General features: G+C 36.4%; 1 protein-coding gene across 4 annotated transcripts in view; it reads left to right on the top strand.

Moving 5' to 3' along the window:
• Nucleotides 1-22,715, top strand: part of DMXL2 (Dmx like 2) — a 191,440-nt gene that overhangs the window by 34,428 nt on the left and 134,297 nt on the right. For all 4 annotated transcript variants that reach the window (XM_053593872.1, XM_053593870.1, XM_053593871.1 and 1 more), the window contains exons 2-6: nucleotides 3,120-3,245; nucleotides 4,965-5,036; nucleotides 10,190-10,268; nucleotides 11,634-11,766; nucleotides 12,433-12,499. In XM_053593872.1, coding sequence (XP_053449847.1) covers nucleotides 3,120-3,245; nucleotides 4,965-5,036; nucleotides 10,190-10,268; nucleotides 11,634-11,766; nucleotides 12,433-12,499 — 477 coding nt within the window. The remainder of the gene's footprint in view (nucleotides 1-3,119; nucleotides 3,246-4,964; nucleotides 5,037-10,189; nucleotides 10,269-11,633; nucleotides 11,767-12,432; nucleotides 12,500-22,715) is intronic.

The raw sequence follows: 22,715 nt of genomic DNA, 5'->3' as shown, positions 1-22,715 counted from the left end.
TGCAAAATAAGAATGGCAAGATTTCTTTTTTTTGTAGAGACAGAGTCTCACTTTATCGCCCTCGTTAGAGTGCCGTGGCATCACACGGCTCACAGCAACCTCCAACTCCTGGGCTGAAACGATTCTCTTGCCTCAGCCTCCCGAGTAGCTGGGACGACAGGCGCCCACCACAACACCCGCCTACTCTTTGGTTGCAGTTCAGCCGGGGCTGGGTTTGAACCCGCCACCCTCGGTATATGGGGCCGGCGCCCAGAATGGCAAGATTTCTTATGCTATTGTACATGAGAAGTTCAGGCAATTCTAGAAATCCAGAGAAGAGTAAAAAGCCTTTTCAGTAACTGAGTGGTAAGAGTATCTAGAGCAGTCTTTGCTAGGATTGGTCCCTCCTTAGTGAAGTTAAGTACACTAATATTTATCTGGAATATTTTATCTCTTTGATATGTAATGTAGGGAAAGGAACATAGGAATTGTAGGGACCTTAGTTTGAACACTTCCCATTTACTGTGCAATATTAGACAAATTAATCAATTTAGAATTTTTCTTTAAAAAATAATATTTACTATGTGTGTTCCAGGTTTGTTGCAAAGATTAGAGAGAGTGACACAACATTTATCAAATACCTCCTCTGATTTCTAGTATTATTTTGTGGCAGTATTTCTGGATATCTCTGTCATGGCACTTTGTCATTTAGTTGTGATTGATGAGTAACCTAGTCATCCCCCCATTCTACTGATTGGGACCACATCTTGTGGGTTTGCATTCCCAGTACTTAGCCCAGGCCTGAGAGCTGGTGGATTACTCTGATTCTTAAATGAATGATGTAGGTTAAGCACTATGCAGGTAGATTTTCTGTTCTAATTTTCATGATTATCCTAAGAGATAAGTATTATTTTTTCCATTTTAGCACCAGGGAGCTTAGGTAACTTAAAGGATAGCACAATATGGCATACCCCAAACTGAAAACTCTGTATGTGTAATTTCAAACTAAATAAAAATCTGTGTGTACTTTTTCTATCACTCTGCTTTGTTGAGATAATGATATAAGGCACTTTGGAAATTGTGAAATTGTTATTCAAGGATAAGATTACTTTTGTTAGTTTAGTAATATAATTTTAAAGATTAACGTGGTGACACCAACATTTTTTCTGTATATACTCAGTATTTTCTTTTAGTTTAGCTTTCCTGAATATATGATACAGTTAAGTCTACCTTGCCTGTAAGAATGTAAGTGGTCATTTCCTCCTGTAAATGATTTTCTACATATTTCTCTTCCTTCAAATTCTGTCTTTGCCTTTTCTTCGGTAAACTTTTTGATATCTATAAACATATGGGTTGAAATTTATAGTAGTTACAACAGGATTTTGATAACATTGGAAATTTCATTAACCAATAATGTAATGTCTTCGTATCTGTTCCTTATTTCCCTCTTTCATTAACAGCCACATGTAGATTTCTTCAGGGCATAGGTCACTGATTTAGATGTCTTCACGTGTCAGTCCTGGCTATTGTATATCTTTATTTTGTAAGACATGGCCACATTGCTTAAGGGTGTGGAAATAATAGGGAAAATCCTTCATCACAAATTTTGTGTTGCTTTTAAAGGGGCTTTTTAAATTTGAAAATTAGATTATTAAGTTGTTTTTAATATTTAGTCATAAGGAGAGTTTGAAAGAAACAGAAAATGTTCCTACCCTCTGCCCTTTATGTCATCATAAAATTTACAAAGTTGCAAAACAGGAATAGCACACACCAGGAAGTGTGGCAATAGGAAGAAGTATATGGTTTTACTCATTTTAATTGAACAAAAGAATTTTCCAGCAATTTCATTCTTTTTTTTTTTTCTTCGGAGACAGAGTCTCATTTTGTTACCCTTGGTAGAGTGCTGTAGTGTCATAGCTCACAGCAACCTCCAACTTTTGGGCTTAAGCAATTCTCTTGCCTCAGTCTCCTGAGTAGCTGGGACTACAGGTGCCCACCGTAACACCCAGCTATTTTTAGAGACAGGGACTTGCTCTTGCTCAGGCTGGTCTTAAACCTGTGAGCTCAGGGCAATCCACCTGTGTAGGCCTCCTAGAGAGCTAGGATTACAGGCATGAGCTACTGCGCCCTGTTCAATTTCATTCTTTGTTATAATTTATTTTTCAGATCATACAGTGACATTCGCCCAGTATTTTACGTAAATTAGCTTTTTTTTTTTTTTTTTTTGAGACAGAGTCTTACTGTGTCACCCTTGGTAGAGTGCTGTGGCATCACAGCTCACAGCAACCTTGAACTCTTGGGCTTAAGCAATTCTTTTGTCTCAGCCTCCCAAGTAGCTGGGCCTACAGGTGCCTGCCACAATGTCTGGCTATTTTTTTGTTGCTCTTGTTTAGCTGGCCCAGGCTGGGTTCGAACCCGCCACCCTCAGTGTATGTGGCTGTGCTATGGCCACTGAGCCGTAAATTAGCTTTTTTATTTAACTTAATTTTTTTTTTTTTTTTTTTTTTGGTAAAACCACTTTAGATTGGTTTCCTTTCTCTTTTATACTTGGTGAGGTTGGGACTGGTGAGAGGGGATGCATGGAGGCAGACCGCATCATGGATACATTTGGGTTAACTGATGAGTTTAAGTTTAGTCCCTGCCTTAGTGCATGTAATTCTACCTTGGGTGTTCATGTCTATTTAACTAGCTCTTTAAGCCATGTGGAATTGTGTTGGAAAATGCATATCTAATTCCAATCTTGATCTTTTTTAAACCTCGTTTGAACCCTGGGAATACAGTTACAGTCTTCAGTATCTTAATATTTTTAGATGGACTTTTTATACTTGAGGGCTTACTGAGATGAAGTTTGGAGAGAAACTTTTAAATGGAATGATTTATGATCTTTACTGATAGGGATGCTGTAGTGTTTAAGAAAGAGAAGAATCCTTTTTCTATTAGTGACACTTGTTGAATGACAATGCATGTAGTAGCATCAGATTATTTTTTATGTGACTTTATTTGGAAATAGATATTCTTACATTAACTATTTTTAAAAATGTTTCAAGGTATATATTACAATAACAAAATCTAAGATAAATATTATATAATAATATTTCAAAAGTTGTATATCTTACATATCATAAAACTTTTCTTTTTAGGCATATGGATCAGGCTGTGATATTGTTATTTTGGCAAATGACTTTGAATGTGTACAGATCATTCCTGGTGCTAAGCATGGAAACATCCAAGTCAGCTGTGTGGAGTGTTCTAACCAACAAGGAAGAGTAAGGAATTTAATTACTTATTAAATGTCATTTATGCAAGGCTTGCCTATAGTGTACCTGGCTAGGTGGCTATTGGTAAGAGTTGTAAAGTGATAGGTTGTATACAAATTATAAAGTGCCATTAGGTTGACAATGTGATAATTAATTGTTCTGCAAGTGTAAACTGTCTGCAGAGACCTGTAGGTCTCTTGATCCTGTACTGTTATTTTGCCAGCTGATAATTCTAGCAGCCATTAATTCAATAGTAGGGGGAAAGTAAACTTTTTTTTTTTTTTTTTTTTGTAGAGACAGAGTCTCACTTTATGGCCCTCAGTAGAGTGCCGTGGCCTCACACAGCTCACAACAACCTCCAACTCCTGGGCTTAAGTGATTCTCTTGCCTCAGCCTCCCAAGTAGCTGGGACTACTGGCGCCCGCCACAACGCCCGGCTAGTTTTTGGTTGCAGTTTGGCCGGGGCCGGGTTTGAACCCGTCACCCTCGGTATATGAGGCCGGCGCCTTACCGACTGAGCCACAGGCGCCGCCCTGGGAAAGTAAACTTTTATCTTCTCCACCCAGTACTTCATATCTTTCCCACAGATAATCAACTTTTTATTAAGAAATTTAGCAAGCTGTTAATGTCTAATATAATGTTTTAGTCATAAAGCAGGTGCTTTGTAAAGTCTATTAATTTAATGAAAATTTGTTCAGTGAAGCATCTTATAGTTTATTGATTCAGACTTTAAAACCTGAATGAGAGTTTATTTTGAAATAGTTAAAATTTCATCTTATGCACCTCTTCTTCAAATTTTCAGACGTATGTCAAATTTTACTTGCATGTAAAGTAAATATAGCATGTTTTGCTGTATACTCTTAACAGTTCAGTAAGGCCAATATTCTATAGTAAAGTTGAATGTCTCTGAAGAATATAGAATGTAGAATTATAGAATATAGAAATGAGATTTTTACCTATAATAACTGTAATAATTTAAACCATCTTAGTGTTCTAGAAATTCTTCTTTATAGGGTAACAAATTTTATCAAGGATTTTTTTTTTTTGAAGTCTTCCTCTGGTACCCTCCTTAGATTGCAGTGGTGCAATTTAGCTCGTTGCAACCTCCAAATCCTGGGCTTATGTGATCTTTCTGCCTCAGCCTCCTGAATAGCTAGGATTACAGGTTCCTGCCACATCACCTGTCTGATTTTTTTCCATTCTTAGTAGAGATGGGGTTTAGCTGTTGGTCAGGCTGGTCTTGAACTCCTGAGTTCAAGTGATCAGTGTGTTAGTCTTAATAGATTTGAGCCACCGTGACAGCTGTTTGAATTTTTTGATAACAAATAAGGGACTTTTTTTATCCTTTTATTGCTGCATTTCTTTTGGGTTTTGCTTTTTAAAAATTTTAATAGATTAGGGGTACAAGCCGAGTGTTGTGACTTGTGCTTATAGTCCCAGCTACTCAGGAGGCTGAGGCAAGAGGATTGCTTTGGCCCAAGAGTTTGAGGTCGTTGTGAGCTATGATGTCACAGTGCTTTACCCAGGGTGACAGAGTGAGACTTGGTATCAAAAAAGCAAAAAAACAGACTCAACTCCAATATACTTCCAGGTGTATTTATGGAAGGAAAAACCCATTAATGCTGTATTGGAATTATACTGATGTAATTAGTTTATATGTTATTGTGAAAAGGCAGGTTATGTTTATTTTACCTTCGACATATTAATGCCGTGTTTATTCTTTTTTAGATTGCAGCGTCATATGGTAATGCCGTTTGTATTTTTGAGCCCCTGGGTATAAATTCTCATAAGAGAAACTCTGTAAGTATTAACTAATAATGCTAATAGTAGGACATTTTTAGAATCTAGTTAATTTTAGTATCCAGTTGATAGTAATAAAGAGCTCCTTAGGAGTTGGTGGGCCGGAATATCATCGTAAAGTTGATCTTATTCTTTTCATTCACTAAGAATATATTCCCAGGCCTTTTAGAAACTCTTTATTTCTGGAATGTTGCTAATTGAGATTTACCGTGTTAATGAAGAGTGACCCTAGTTTGAATTACTCTTATTTTTTGCTTAGATTACTAATATATATCTGATATCTGGTTTCCTATTCTTTTACTCCCATCCCTTATCTCAGCAGTTCATGACACTTCTCTGCTTAAAAATCTGTTAGTGCCTCCATATTTCTCTCAGGTAAAAAGCTAAAAGCTGTTTATGATAGACTAAACCAGGGGTCCTCAAACTATGGCCCATGGGCCACGTGAGGCAGTGTGATTGTATTTGTTCCCATTTTGTTTTTTACTTCAAAATAAGATATGTGCAGTGTGCATAGGAATTTGTTCATAGTTTTTTTTTAAAACTATAGTCCGGCCCTCCAACATCTGAGGGACAGTGAACTGGCCCCATGTTTAAAAAGTTTGAGGACCGGGGCGGCGCCTGTGGCTCAGTGAGTAGGGCGCCGGCCCCATATACCGAGGGTGGCGGGTTCAAACCCGGCCCCGGCTAAACTGCAATCAAAAAATAGCCGGGCGTTGTGGCGGTTGCCTGTAGTCCCAGCTACTCGGGAGGCTGAGGCAGAAGAATTGCTTAAGCCCAGGAGTTGGAGGTTGCTGTGAGCTGTCTGAGGCCACGGCACTCTACCGAGGGCAATAAAGTGAAACTCTGTCTCTACAAAAAAAAAAAAAAAAAAAAAGTTTGAGGACCCCTGGACTAAACCATCCTTCTACCCAGCACTATACTTACTATCTCTAGAGCTCATCTTCTAATTATTGTTGTCCTCTCTGGGTTCACTCCGGCCACACTGTCATTTTTGTTGTTTCTTAGTTACCCTTCTCTAATGAGCCTGTACACTGGTGGTTTTCTTTGGAATGTTCTTCCTCCAGGTGCCTCCAAAGTAAGGTTAGCTGCCAGAGGGCCTTTAGGACTTTGTTCAATAATATCTTCTCAGTTAGGTTTACCTGGACCATCCTTTTAAAAATTGTAACTTCTACACCCCCCCCTTACCTTTCTATTTAAAATTTTTTATAACATTCATCTTGTCTATTTATATATTGTTTATTATTTACAGTGTAAGGTCCATAAGGGTGGGAAGCTTTGGTGTTTTTGTTTTTTTTTTTCCCACTGATGAATTCGAAGTACTTAAACCAGTATCTGGAACATAGTAGGCACTCCTAAATATTTGTTGAATTAAGGAATTAGGAGCTTAGATAAGCTTGTTTATCAGCTAAGTGGTCAAACATACTACGTTGAGAACATTCACATTCATATTGGGTGCTATATTATGTTTTGTCTTAATATTCAGAAATCCAATATGTTTGGAATTATCCCTTTTAAAAATTACTACATGTGTTAGAACTTCATCACTCACGTATAATCAAACTGCAAATGCTAAATCTGAATGCCAAGTGTATATATTTTGAATAAGTCTTTAAGAGTACTTTTTTGGGTAGAGTGCTGTAGTGTCATAACTCACAGCAACCTCAAATTCTTGGTTTTGAGCAGTCTTCTTGCCTCAGCCTCCTAAGTAACTGAGACTACTAGCATGTGCCATTACACCTGGCTAGTATTTTTTCTATTTCTAGTAGAGGTGGGGTCTTGTTCTTGCTCAGGCTGATCTGGAACTTCTGAGTTCAAGCAGTCCACCTACCTCAACCTCTCAGAGTGCTAGGATTATAGGCATGAACCACTGCACCAGCCTTAAGTGTACTTTTGAATAAAACAAACGGTTTTGGCATTTTTTCATTAAATTTGTGTATTTGAATATGTCTTTTTACATTTTTAAAAGCCAATATGAATTAAAATGTCATTCTTAATATTAGAAATATATATATAGTAGAACCTCCATAGTTGACCAGCTCCCTACATTGACCACCTCCTAAGTTGACCTACTTTTCATAGACTGGACGGACATGTACTACCAATAACAGGAGGCCTAGTTCCTTATGTTGACCACATCTGTATGTAGACTAATTTGTTGCAGTCCTTTGGGTGGTCAAATTATATTCTACTATATATATTAATATACTAAATATTAATATATTTCATAATAGTATTATGAAACATATTAAATTTTGGAATACTTCAGAGTCACCAAGAGCACATGCCGAATATTCAGATTCCCAGGTCTCATTCCCCAAATTTCTTCTAGGTGGTTGGTCCACAGATTATACTCTGAGGAACACTAAAGGAATGAGTATTAAGGGTTTTTCTAATTTGGGGGATTATTTAATTTTTATACTAAAATAGATTTCTTGAACAGTTTTTAAAATATTGTTGTAACTGCCATTTTGTTTAGCAGTGGTAGAGTTTAAAAAATAACATTTTCCTTGACTATGAAATATAAAATTATTTTTGGATAATGAAGTGCAGGTTTGCAGTTATATTTTAAAATTCTGCCTCTAAGTTGTAAAGAAACTTTGTGCAAGTTATTTGTTAAATATTTTTATTTATTTATATTTTTTGCAGTTTCTGGCCGGGGCTGGGTTTGAACCTGCCACCTCCAGCGGGTTCCCCCTCCATATGGGGCCAGCGCCCTACTCCTTTGAGCCACAGGTGCCACCCCCTGTTAAATATTTTAAAATATTATAAAGAGGAAGGGTATTACCATCTTAAGAATTATTATTGTTTGTTAAGCAATTAACATATAATTTCCTTAAGGTAAAAAGACTTTACATTGCACTATACTTTCACAAAGGGACATTTTATATTTATATGCTAAAAGAAATATATAGACTTTTGTTTATTTACTGTATTTCATTGCAAAGGTCTTTGACTTCTAAATTTTAAAACACTTTTTAGAATAAAAATATTAAGAAAAAAGGAAATTAATTGAAATACAATATAGATGAATTTTGTAGAGTATATATATATACGAGGTCTGACAGTTAAGTTCGTGAAGTTGCCACCATGTGCTTACGCTGGCAGCACTGTACGAACAAGTCAGTAAGGTTTCATAACCTTTGTATGTCAGCGTCTCGCTGCTATGTTTGTGTTGACAGGTGGTGGTGTCTTGGTAAATAGTGTTTATTGTTGTTGACTGTTTTTGTGTACTTTCTTGACAATGTCAGAGCTTGACTTAGAGTATGAACCAATATTAAATTTCTTGTTAAACTTGGTAAGAGTTGAAGGGAAATCAGGGACATGTTTAGTCCAAGTTAAGGGGATAATGCCATGAAGAAAAAGGTGGTGTACAAATGGATTAAACATTCTGAGGGGAGAGAAAGCGCCACCAATGTAGAGAGGTCAGGGTTGCAGGTAAAGAACCTAACTGAAGAAAACATTGCAACAATTCGTCAAATTGTATATCCATAATTGCCGGCTGACTGTGAGAAACATGGCAGACCGAGTAAATGTTGATAGAGAAACAGTTAAGAATATCGTAAATGAAAATCTTGGCATGAGAAAGGTGTGTAAAAATGGTCCCAAAGGAGAGTCAAAATTTTCGAAGACGTTTAGGAGAGGGAGACGATGTTTTGGGCCCTCTATCACTGCTGATGAACCATGAGTTTTCCAGTATGACCCTGAAACAAATTGTCAAAATGCACAATGGAAGTCAGCCAGTTCTCCAAAAAAGTTCTGTCAGTCTAAATGATGTTGCTAGCTTTTTTTGATATCAGAGGGATTATTCATTATGAATTTGTACCAAATGGACAGTTAACTGAGTTTACTATTTAGAAGTGCTAGCTTTTTTTGATATCAGAGGGATTATTCATTATGAATTTGTACCAAATGAACAGTTAACTGAGTTTACTATTTAGAAGTGCTGAAAGGGCTATGTGAGGAAGTTAGACAAAATGACCTGAACTTTTCACCAACTCATGGCTCTTGGATCACAAGAAGGCACCAGCTCACACAGCACTGTCTGGGAGGGAGTTCTTAGCCAGTAATCAAATAACTGTATTGGAACATCCTCACTACTCACCTGATATAGCCCCTAAGGACTTTTTTCTTTACCCTAAGATAAAGAAAATATTGATAGGAAGACATTTTTTTGACATTCAGGACATTAAGAGTAATGTGATGACAGCTCTGATGGCCATTCCAGAAAAAGAGTTCTAAAACTTTGTTGAAGTGTGGACTAGGTGCTGGTGTCAGTGCACAGCTTCCTAAGGGGAGTACTTCAGAGACAACTGTAATGATATTTAGTAATGAGATATGTAGCGCTTTTTCTAGGATGAGTTTGGGAACTTAATTGTCAGACCTTATATATTTCATATCTGTTGACTTTTGGGGACGTATCTAGTTTTCTTTCAGACATTGAGTTCATGAGATTATGGTAAGTTGCATTTCTTATGTGCATTTATTTTGTTTTAATAAACATTTATTGAACATTCTTTGTACCAGCCATTACAAATGCTAAAGATAAGAAAGATTATTATGAGATGGTTTCTGCTCTTTAAGCATTGCATTTTAATAGCAGAGAATCAGACATATAAAACAAATAATAATTCTATGTGATCAGTGTTACAGTGGCAGAATATAAAAGTGCGATGGGTGCTGCCAGAAGTCACAGAAAGTTTCATAGTAGAGATGATGAGTTAGTTAATGTTAATGGAAGCATAGGAGTTTGCAGGTGGAGAAATGATGCAAAGGATATTCTGAGTATAAGAATGTATATATGGACATGGAAGGAAACCTGAAAGAACATACGTTGGGCACAGCAAGGTGCTTATCATGGTAGAATAAATAGTAGTGAAACTATTGACATTTATGTTAAAAAAATCATAGTGAAACTCTTGCAGCTTTGTTTCACATTATAATTTATGGTCTTAAGTTAAAGAAAATGAGATAAAATTATGACATTTATGTTAAAAAATTTATGTTAAAATTATGACATTTATGTTAAAAAAATCATAGTGAAACTCTTGCAGCTTTTTTTCACATTATGATTTATGGTCTTAAGTTAAAGAAAATGAGATAAAAATTTTGGATATTTTAAAAACATACTTTTCCTTTTTCTCTACATGTTTCAGCAACTCAAATGTCAGTGGTTTAAAACTGGGCAGTTTTTTTTGAGTTCTGTGACATACAACTTAGCCTGGGACCCTCAAGGTATTTAACGATTATACTTAGAAATTATTTAAATTAAATATATTTTTAAATGTATGATGATTTCAATGTAATATAGTCTCCCATAATAAGAAAAAATTATCAATACTGTCTTTTTATTGGTGAATGAGTCTACTTTTCTCTTGGTATACACTGTTTTGTACAATGCTTAATTTACTATTAGTTTTATGTTTTTTTCTCCTTGCTTTTGAATGTTTTATTTCAAGAAATAGTGATGATTTGTTTCATTAGTTAACATGTGCTGTACTTTACTCTTATTGTATTTACTAAGAAAACTGTTAAACAAGAGACCAAAAATCTCTACTTTGTTTTATCATTTGTATTTTAGAAAATTACTATTTCTTTCTTTCTTTTCTTTTTTTTTTTTTGAGACAGAGTCTCACTTTGTCATCCTTGGTAGAGTGCCACGGTGTCATAGCTCATAGCAACCTCAAACTCCTGGGCTCAAATGATCCCCTTGCCTCAGCCTCCCTAATAGTTAGGATTGCAGGCCCCTGTCACAACACCCAGCTATTTTTAGAGACAGGGTCTCACTCTTGCTCAGGCTGGTCTTGACCTCCTGAGCTCAAGCCATCCACCTGCCTTGGTCTCCCAGAATGCTAGGATTTAAGGAGACTGTTTTTGCTTTTGAAAGATGAGAAACCTTTAATAATAATGACTCTTGTCTCTTTTTAAATTCAAATTAATGAGGATTATTTTGTACAAATTTTATTAATTTGTAGTTATGTTTCATATCTTGAAAACATTTAAAATTATACAAATATCATGGTTTTAGGGGGCTGTTATTCTACTTTGGCTTTTTTTTTTTTTTTTTTTTAAAGACTTGTTAGATGCCTTGGCACCTGTAGCTTAGTGGTTAGGGTGCCGATCACATTCACCAAGGCTGGCGGGTTTAAACCTGACCGGGCCTGCTAAACAACAGTGACAACAACAATAAAAAGCTGGGTGTTGTGGCAGGCACCTGTAGTCTCAGCTACTTGGGAGGCTGAGGCAAGAGAATTGCTTAAGCCCAAGGATTTCTACCCAGGGCAACGTAATGAGACTATTTCTTAAAAACAAAACAAAACAAAAAAAAAGACCTTCTAGATACACAATAGCCCTTTGCCAATAAGTTTTTCTTCGTTCATTCTCAAGTCTTCCGTAAGAACTACTCTTTTTTTTTTGGCTAGAGGATTCTCTTTTTTCTTCTAGGAAATTCTTTTAAATAGATATATAATGAATTTTTTAAATGACAGTATGTATAGTTTATTTTTCACGTAATAGCTTACAGATCTAAACAGAAGTTCATGTGCATTTTTTCCCTTAGATAAACCTTGCTCATTCATTAGAACATTCTTTAATTTTCAGATAACAGATTATTGACAGCAACTGATTCTGTTCAGTTGTGGGCTCCTCCAGGAGGTGATATTCTGGAAGAGGAGGAAGAAATTGATAATAAAATTCCTGTTTTAAGTGATTGGAAGTGCATCTGGCAGTGCAAGTTAGTGACTAACTCTATCATTATATTCATTAATTCAAAACAAATGCTTCCTAAAATCTTTTTCCATTCATAAAGACCTTTGTTTTTTAATGGTTCATTGCATTTAGAAGCCTAGAAAGTAGACTTTGTAACTAAAAAGTACTATGTCATGCTTTAATCTGTGCTACAATCAACTCTTTAACAAAAAGAAAAAAAAATTTTCATAGTTATAGCCCCAGGACTTGAGTTGACAGGGTTGACATATAAGAAATACTCATTAATGTAATGAGGTATGGGTGGGGAAGGGAAAGATGTAAAAATTGCCAGCCCATCTTTCAAGTGAAAGGATGGCTGTACCATTAATATAAATTATGTGAAGGGGACCCATTAGTCAGGGAAGCTGGTGAGCACAGGTTTTAATGTGCTATATTGGGATGTTGGTGGGATATGTAGGTAGATATATATGGTATATGGTATGCAGGTTTTTTACATTGTTTACGAAAGTGAGTTTTGGACTCGTTTTAATTTATGTTTTTAAGGAGGTGAAACATTTATTATTTTAGGGAGGCAGAAACTCTTGTAATTCTGAGGATTGTGACTTTAATATTAGGGAAACTTGACTATTTATGTATGTGGTATACCAGATTAAAAAAATATTAACTAACTGTTTAACTTTGTCTTTTTTAGAACCTCAGTAGCTGTACATTTGATGGAATGGTCCCCTGATGGTGAATATTTTGCTACTGCTGGAAAGGTAAAGGACTAAGCCAAAAAGAAACAAAAGAAACAAATAAAACAATTAAAAATGTTTCTTATTCACGTTCATTTTTCTCATCTGTAAAACTGCGATAATTCTACTCTGCAGAGCTACCTTGAGGAATAGTAATTAGTGTTAGTAAAACTGGTCTGTTCCCCAATTGTAGTAGGGACTTGGGAAGTAATGCCCATCATTGTTACTCTTATTTGACCTTAGCTCGCTTACGTTTTTTTTGTACCTGTTAGGTGTGAATTTACTCCTCTTTTCATGCCCCCTCCCACTTACTTGCATTCCGTTGAGTTTACTACCAAATGTGGGTGTTGATCTATTAGTTCCAGTTTAATAGTACATGTGGTGTTTGTTTTTCCATTCTTGAGAAACTTCACTTAGAAGAATGATCACCAGTTCTATCCATGTTGTTACACTATCTGGATTGTTCACCATTTTTTATGGCTTAGTAGTACTCCATGGTATACATATACCATGTTTCATTAATCCACTCATGTATTGATGGATACTTGGGTTGGTTCCACATTTTTACGATTATAAATTATGCTGCAGTAAACATTCAAGTACACTTATCTTTCTGATAAAATCACATTTATAGATTTGTGTATGTTGAACCATCTTTGTATCCCGAGGATGAAGCCTACTTGGTCCTGGTGGATTATTGTTTTTGGTGTGTGTTGCTGTATTCAGTTTGCTAGAATTTTATTGGGAATTTTTGCATCTGTATTCATAAGGGATATTGGTCCATAGTTTTCTTTTTTAGTTGTGTCCTTTCCTGGCTTTGGTATCAAGAAGCTACTGCTTCATAGAATGAGTTGGGGAGGATCGATGTTATGAAATAAATTCTGCAGTACAGGGACCAGTTCCTCTTTGTAGGTCTAGTAAAATTTGGCTGTGAAACCATCTGGTCTGGGACTTTTTTTGTTGGAACATTTTTTTATTGCTGCTTTAGTTTCATTACTTGGTATTAGTCTTTTTTAAGAGTTCTGTTTTTTCCTGATTGAGCCTAGGGAGGTTGTATGTTTGCAGGAATTCATCCATTTCCTTGACATTTTCTACTTCATGGGCATGGAGGTTTTTATAGTACTCAGAGATGATCTTTTGTATTTCTGTGGTATCAGTTGTAATATCTTTTTCATTTGATTGAGCTTATTAGTATCTTTTCTGTTTTTGGTTAATTAAGAGGCCTGTCAATTTTGTTTATCTTTTCAAAGAACCAAATTTTTGTTCATTAACTTCTGTATAATGCTTTTGTTACCAGTTTCATTTACTTCTGCACTGACTTTAGTTATTTCTTTTCTTCTGGGCTTAGGATTGGTTTGCTCTTCCTTTTTTAATTCCTTGATGTGATTTATTAGATTTCTGTTTTGCTATTTTTCTGGTTTTTGCAGAATCCTACAGATTTTTATGACTTGTGTCCCATTTGTCATTTAGTTTGAAGAGTCTTATGATTTACATCTTGATTTTCTCCTTGACCCAATAATTGTTTAGCAATAGGTTGTTTAATTTCCATTACTTTGTGTAGAATTGATTGTTTCTGGTGCAGTTGATTTTTATTTTTATTCCACTGTGGTCAGGGAAGGTACATGGTATAATTCTATTGTTTTGAGTTTGTTAAGACATGTTTTGTGGCCTAAGATGTGATCAATATTCCATGTGTTGATGAGAAGAATACTCAGTAGAATTCTGAATTGGGCAGAATGTTCTGTAAATATTTGTTAGGCTCATTTGTGCTAGAGTCTTTTTTAAGTCCCATGTTTGTTTCTTTCCTTCATCTCAGCTTATCACCCTCAGTAGAGTGCTGTGGCGTCATAGCTCACAGCAACCTCTAATTCCTGGGCTTAGGTGATTCTTTTACCTCAGCCTCTCGAGTAGCTGGGACTATAGGTGCCCGCCATAACTCCTCGCTATTTTTGTTGTTGTTCTTGCAGTTTGGCCAGGGCCAGGTTCGAAACTGCCACCCTCAGTATATGGGGCCAGCGCCCTATCCACTGAGCCACAAGCACTGCCCAAGTCTCGTATTTCTTTATTTATTTTCTTCTCAGAGGGATCTGTCCAGTTCTGTCAGTGTGGTGTTGGCGTTTATTACTTTGCTAGTAGCTTTGCTTTATGAATCTGGATGTATGTATGTTAAGTACATATTTAGAATTGTTTTCTCATTGAATTGTTCTCTTTGCCATTATATAATGATCATTTTTGTCTTTTGCTGCTTTGAAGTCTATATTATCTAATATAAGACTGGCTGTACTAGCTTTCTTTTGGTTTGCATTTACATGGAATATTGTTTGCACTCCCCTCATCTGTGTCTGAATGAGTCCTTGTGGATCAGATGTGTTTGTACTCAACTTTATATTTCTGAGAGTCATCTGTCTTGATGGTGTAGTTCATTCATCTTTTCTGGTGTATAGTATTTCATTATATGAATATACTCCAACTTGTCCATTCTCTTGCTGGATTTTTTTAAATAAAGGTTTTTGGTATCATGAAGCTGCAGTTAATGTTCATTTGTCTCTCTTGGTGTGCTTGTGCAAAATTTGTCTAGATACATATTTAAGAGCAAAGTGTGCATTTTCACAATTGTGAAACAATTCTAATTGTTTCCAAAGTTCTTTTTTTGTTGTTGTTTTATTTTTTGAGACAGAGTAGCACTTTGTTGCCCTTGGTAGAATGCCGTGGAGTCATAGTTCACAGCAACCTCAAACTCTTTGGCTCAAGCAATTCTCTTGCCTCAGCCTCCCTAGTAGCGAGGACTACAGGTACCCGCCACAATACTGAGCTATTTTTTAGAGATGGGGTCTTGCTCTTGCTCAGATTGGTCTGGAACTCATGAGCTCAGGCAGTCCACCTGCCTTGGCCTTCCAGAGTGCTAGGATTACAGGCATGAGTCACCGCGCCTGGCCTTTGTTTTCCAAAGTTTTGTACTCAGTTTACCCTTCTATCAGCAGTACATGATTGTCATGATGGTACTATGTTCTCACAATAGTGTGGCTTTAATTACATTTTCCTCATTACTATTGAATATGAATACCATTTCCTTTATTTATGGGCCCTTGATATTTTCTTTTAGGTTTATTTTTGATTTGAGGGAGTTCTTCATATATTTTGTTCATAATCTCTCGTCAGTTATTTGTGTTGCAAATATATGTTCTTAGTTTGTCTTTTTTTCCCTTTAAGTTTTTTAAGTACAGAGAAAAATATAGCAAAGTCCTATGTATCCATCGTTAGGGTAGGAACTCCTTGTGTGGGCTGAGAAAGAGTTCTTGACACAAAGATTAGGATACCAAGAAGCAAAAAGTGTATTTTACTTCCCAAAGGTGGAAAGGGCTTGGCACAACAGGAAGGAGAAGTACTGGTACTGAGGACAAATGGTGTGGAATTTTATTGAAAGTAAAGGAAGAAGAAAAAAAAGTTATTAGTAGAATGTGGCTGTGAAATGGTTGAGTCTGTTTCTCCCTTTTTTCCTCTTTGTGAGGCTGTCTTATCAGAGTCTATGGGATGTGGTCTGCTGAGAGTGGGGGAAACACTATACTCCTCTGTCTTCTCAGTTCTTATCAAGTATTGGACAAAAACCTCTCAAATGAAGGAAACAATTTAAGACCTAGGTGGTTAATCAAACAAAGGGGCAGTTGTGACCTTTCTCTTCAAAAGGGCAGTTATGTGCTGTGAGTTTCTTCTTTTTTTTGGTTATTTTTCTCTACTAGTTTATTAGCAAGGTTGTCCTATAACCTATCACCCAGCTTCAAGAGTTATTATCCAGCCAGTCTTTTTATCTGTACTACCCTTCCCCTAGTTGTGTTATTTTATATACCTGTTGTCATGAATCTGTAATTATTTCAGCAGCTGTTTTTAAAGGATAAAGACTTAAAACATATGCACAATATATGGTGAGTTAAATGTAGTTTGACTCTTGTTGAGGAAACTCTTATTCCGATGCTATTAAAACATTCTTCTTTATTTTTTCTAAAATCTAAAAATTTTAATCTCTTATAATTAAGTTCTTTAATCCAAATGGATGTTGTCTCAGTACCATTTATCGAATAGTTCCTTCCCAGAGGTGGGAAAGAACCCATTGATCTGCTATGCCATTTCTGATGTGTGTTAGATAATGCTTCAGTGAATGTCTTGTACATGCCTATTAAGCCATTTCTCTTGGTTGAATATACACAAGAGTAGAATTGCTGGCACAAGATGTATGTATCTTTAACCTTAGTAGGTAATGCCAGTTTCCCAAAGTTGATAGACTGATTTACACTCTCAGTAATAGTGTACAGTAGTTCCTGTTGCTCCTTATCGACATGGATATGGTCAGACTTTTAAACTTTTGTAAATTTGGTAGATTCTAAGTACCACCTCATTTTAGTTTTTTTTTGGCCGGGGCTGGGTTTGAACCCGCCACCTCTGGCATATGGGACCCGCGCCCTACTCCTTGAGCCACAGGCGCCGCCCCTCATTTTAGTTTTTAACATGCATTTCCCTGATTATTAAGGAAACCTTAAATGCCGTTTCATATGTTAATTGGGTATTTGGATGTGTGAATCAGAAAAAAATAACTGGGCAAGTCCCTTACCATTTTCTAAATGTTCATTGGTCTTTTTTTCTTATTGATTTGTAGGACTTCCTTATTCTGAATGGGAGCTCTTTGCCAGTTACATGTTTTACAAAGATTTTTTTTCCCATTCCATGACTTGCTTATTCACTCTGTTAAAATATCTTTTATATATATTTAACTTTAATTTCAAATTAATCAGTTTTCTTCTTTTAGGATTGTGCTTTCTGAGTCTTACTTTATAAGTTCTTACTACTATGAGATTCTGAAGATTGTTCAACATAATATAATCTTCTGGACCACAGTTGCTTCACTGTTTCTGTGCTATAAATCCCTTTGAAAATCTAGTGGTGGTTATAACCTTCTTCACAGTATGATATTTTTAAATACGTAAAACAAAATGCATAGGATTACAAAGGAAATAAGTTATTGAAATACTGCTTTATTAAAGAATAAATTTGTGATAATAGACATACTTTTTAATTAATGCAGTCAGAGATAAAAAATTATATTTAAAATATGGGCAAGTTTAATTGTATTTAACTATCATATATGGAATTAAAACTTAAGAATCTTGGGTGTTGTGGCGGGTGCCTGTAGTCTCAGCTACTTGAGAGGCTGAGGTAAGAGAATCGCTTAAGCCCAATAGTTTGAGGTTGCTGTGAGCTGTGATGCTACAGCACGCTACCAAGGGTGACATAGTAAAACTCAGTCTCAAAAAAAACCAAAAAAAAAATCCCCTTAAGAATCTTACTTTGTATGGTGAGAATAAGCTTTCCAAGAGCAATAGAATCCACCCATGGTTTTTTGAGTTAATGTCAAGTTGCAAGAACATTCAGCTTTATTGTTACATGGCTGAATGGTTATTTGGCACAGAGGTAGTTTCTCAACAGTTTTATGAGCATGGATTGGAACAGAGCACAACATAGACAGGAAAACTGCAATCATGTGCACGTTAGTAGCGATCCCAAGAACTAACAATTTCGAAGTAGAGATGAGTGTAAAAAGTATTTCGAGATATGCAGCAACTGCCATGTAATATGAAAACATCTGTGATTTCTGTTGGAAACAAAGTCATATGTACTACTACTAATACTGGTTTGTTTGTTGAAGTGTTTCTTTCGATTAGCAGTTATGCAAATAGAGCAGTAATTTTTTTCCCCCATCATATTCAAGGTACTTGTGGTCTTAGTTATCTTGGTTTTATAGAAACAGATCCTGAGACAAGGATTCAGTTGTTAATAATTAATATGTGGAATGATCACACAAAATATATTGGATTAGAGGCAGAGAAGTAAAGGCACTTAATATAAGGTTTACTCGCATGGTAATATATATAACCTTTATTAACACATTAACTACTATGTGAGTTGTATTTAACTTACATTAGTTTTGAGCCCAGAGCCTCATAAAGCATATGTAATGCATGTCTCTTGACCTATTTTGACCTAATAAAACACCATAGCCAAAGAACAAATTTTTGAGTGTGACAGTCAGTGTGTTAAGTGCGTAAACTAACAAGTTTACATTTCTGGGTGTTCTGAGAGCCAATTTTCCTTGCTTGAGTCTTGTTCTTTATACAAATCAGTCATTGCTAGAGGGTAGGTGTGATGCCAGGCATCAGTTCTCAGCCCTCAGAACCAACTCCTAGAAAACTTCAGGTAAAGTAATGTAGATGCTTTCAGTTGAAATTGGCACACCAGGGTGGCGCCTGTGGCTCAAAGGAGTAGGGCGCTGGCCCCATATGCCGGAGGTGGCCAGTTTAAACCCAGCTCCGGCCATAAAAAAAAAAAAAAATAGAAAAAAAAAGAAATTGGCACACCAGAATGCTGAGGCATCATGGGATACAGATGAAGTACCAAAAATATCAAAAGTAACTTTATTTAAAAAAATTTTTTTTGAGAAAGTCTTGCCCTGGGTAGAGTGCCAGGCCATCATAGCTCAACAGCAACCTCACACTCTTGGGTTCAAGCAATCCTCTCATCTCAGCCTCCCAAGTACCTGGGACTATAGGCATCTACCACAATGCTGAGCTAATTTTTCTATTTTTAGCAGAGATGGGATCTCACTTTGCTCAGGTTGATCTTGAACTCTTTTTTTTTTTTGAGATAGACTGTCGCTATGTTGCCCTTGATACTCACAGTTACCTCAAACTCTTGGGCTTAAGCGATTCTCTTGTCTTGGCCTCCCATGTAGCTGGGACTACAGGCACCTGCCATAGGCCTGGCTGTTTTTTTTTTTTTTTGTTGTTGTTGTTGTAGTTGTCATTGTTGTTTAGCAGTCTCTGGCTGGGTTTGAACCTGCCAACCATGGTGTATGTGGCTGGTGCCCTAACCACTGAGCTATGGCCTCCAAGCCTTATCTTGTACTCTTGAGCTCAGGCAGTCCACCTGCCTTGGCCTCCCAGAGTGTTTAGGATTACAGGTGTGAACCACCACACCTGGCCAAAAGTAACTTTTATATCTTGGATTCTATCCATAGAATTTTTGGGTCAGGGACTTAAGAACTCCTAGTCTGGAATCCAGACAGTTATGTTTTGTCTTTCACTGTTTTTTACTTTTTGGAGACAGAGTCTCACTGTGTTGCCCTTGGAAGAGTGCTATGGCATCACAGCTCACAGCAAACTCAAACTCCCGGGCTCAAGTGTTTCAGCCTCCCAAGTATCTGGGACTATAGGCTTCTGCCATAATGCCTGGCTATTTTTAGAGACAGAGTATTGTTCTGGCTCAGGCTAATCTTGAACACCTGAACTCAAGCAATCCACCTACCTTTGCCTCCCTGAGTGCTGGGATTACAGAAATGTGCCACCACACCTGGCCCTGTCTTTCATTTTTAGTTCTAAAATCTATGTGAAATGATTTTAGGTATGGTTTAAAGAAGTGGTCAAGTTTCATTTTTTCCTTATTGTTAAATTGTGCCCAATTTATTGAAAAATCTCTCCTTTCTCCATTGCTCTGTATTACTACCTTTATCATAAAATCAAATATACGTATTTCTGTGGTTCTGTTTCTGTATTCTTTTCATTGGTCTTTCCTTGTACCAATGTCTTGATTGCTATAGCTTTTAAATTAAGTCTTGATTTCTTGTAAAGTAAATCCTCCCATCTTGGTTTTTCTTCTTTAAGATTATCTTTCCTGTTCTTGGCCCTTTGCATGTACATATGAATTTTAGAATAAGCGTGATAAATTTTACAAACAAATAGAAAATCTATTGTGATTTTGATTTTTATTGTATCAATTCTAAGTCTGTTTGGAGAGAATTGACATCTTTACAATAGAACCTCTGTGAGTTGGCCACCCACGGGATTATAACAAACTGGTCAGTGTATGAAGGTGATCAACATAAGAAATGAGGTGCTAGTACATGTGGTGCGTGTCTGGTTTATGAAAATTAGGTCGACTTCAGGAAGTGGTCAATGTAGGGAGGTGGTCAACTGTGGAGGTTCTGCTATATTTATTTTTCCCTTCTATGAACATGGTATAGCCCTATTGGATCCTGTTGGATCTTTTATTTTTCTCAGTAGTATTATAATTTTCTATGTAGAGCTTCTAAACATCTTTCTAAAGATTCCTTCCTAGGAATCTATATTTTTATGTTATTACAAATGGCATCAGTGTGTAAATTTTATATTTGTTCTTGGTATATATAAACACAATTTTTTTTTTTAATTTTTTTATTAAATCATAACTGTATACAATGATATGATCATGGGGCATCATACACTCACTTCATAAACCATTTGACACATTTTTATCACAGTGGTTAACATAGCCTTTCCGGCGTTATCTCAGTTACTGTGCCAAAACATTTACATTCTACATTTACCAAGTTTCGCAAATACCCCTGTAATATGCACCACAGGTGTGATCCCACCGATTCCCCTCCCTCTACCCACCCCCCCCTTTCCCACTTCCCCCTATTGTTAAGTTGTAGCTGGGTTATAGCTTTCATGTGAGAGTCCCAAATTAGTTTCATAGTAGGGCTGTGTACATTGGGTATTTTTTCTTCCATTCTTGGGATACTTTACTAAGAAGAATATGTTCCAGCTCCATCCATGTAAACATGAAAGAGGTAAAGTCTCCATCTTTCTTTAAGGCTGCATAGTATTCCATGGTATACATATACCACAATTTATTAATCCATTCGTGGATCGATGGGCACTTGGGCTTTTTCCATGACTTAGCTATTATGAATTGGGCTGCAATAAACATTCTGGTACAAATATCTTTGTTATGTTGTGATTTTTGGTCTTCTGGGTATATGCCCAGCAGAGGAATTACAGGATTGAATGGCAGATCTATTTTTAGATCTCTGAGTGTTCTCCATATATCTTTCCAAAAGGAATGTATTAATTTGCATTCCCACCAGCAGTGCAGAAGTGTTCCCTTTTCTCCGCATCCACGCCAACATCTCTGGTCTTGAGATTTTGTGATATAGGCTAGTCTCATTGGAGTTAGATGATATCTCAAAGTAGTTTTGATTTGCATTTCTCTGATGATTAAAGATGATGAGCATTTTTTCATATGTCTGAAGGCCGTGCGCCTGTCTTCTTCAGAGAAGTTTCTCTTCAAATCCCTTGCCCAGCCTGCGATGGGATCCCTTGTTTTTTTCTTGCTGATGCGTTTGAGTTCTCTGTGGATTCTGGTTATTAAACCTTTGTCAGAGTTATACCCTGCAAATATCTTCTCCCATTCTGAGGGCTGTCTGCTTGCTGTGCTTACTGTGTTCTTAGCTGTGCAGAAGCTTTTTAGTTTGATCAAGTCCCAGTAGTGTATCTTTGAAGCTGCTTCAATTGCCCGGGGGGTTCTCCTCATGAAATACTCACCCAGACCAATTTCTTCAAGGGTTTTCCCTGCATTCTCCTCTAGTATTTTTATAGTTTCATGTCTTAAGTTTAAATCTTTAATCCAATGAGAGTCTATCTTAGTTAATGGTGAAAGGTGTGGGTCCAATTTCAGTCTTCTGCAGGTTGCCAGCCAGTTCACCCAGCACCATTTGTTAAATAGGGAATCTTTTCCCCACTGAATGTTTTTAATTGGCTTGTCAAAAATCAAATAGCGGTAAGTAGCTGGATTCATCTCTTGGTTCTCTATTCTATTCCAGATATCTACTTCTCTGTTTTTGTGCCAATACCATGCTGTTTTGATCACTATCGATTTGTAGTAAAGTCTGAGGTCTGGTAGTGTGATTCCTCCTGTTTTGTTTTTATTTCTGAGTAATGTCTTGGCTATTCGAGGTTTTTTCTGATTCCATATAAAATGAAGTAATGTTTTTTCAAGATCTTTAAAATATGACAGTGGAGCTTTAATAGGGAGTGCGTTGAAATTATATATTGCTTTGGGTAGTATGGACATTTTGATAATGTTGATTCTTCCTAGCCATGAGCATGGTATGTTTTTCCATTTGTTAACATTTTCAGCTATTTCTTTTCTTAGAGTTTCATAGTTCTCTTTATAGAGATCTTTCACGTCTTTTGTTAGGTAAATTCCCAAATATTTCATCTTCTTTGGCACTACTGTGAATGGGATAGAGTCCTTAACTGCTTTTTCAATTTGACTGTTGTTGGTGTATATAAAGGCTACTGATTTATGAATGTTGATTTTGTAACCTGAGACGCTGCTGTATTCCTTGATCACTTCTAGGAGTTTTGTAGTAGAG

Source organism: Nycticebus coucang, chromosome 6 (assembly GCF_027406575.1).
Source record: "Nycticebus coucang isolate mNycCou1 chromosome 6, mNycCou1.pri, whole genome shotgun sequence".
Lineage (NCBI taxonomy): Eukaryota > Metazoa > Chordata > Mammalia > Primates > Lorisidae > Nycticebus > Nycticebus coucang.
The sequence above is the reverse complement of the archived record's forward strand: the minus strand, read 5'-3'. Positions and strand labels throughout refer to the sequence as shown.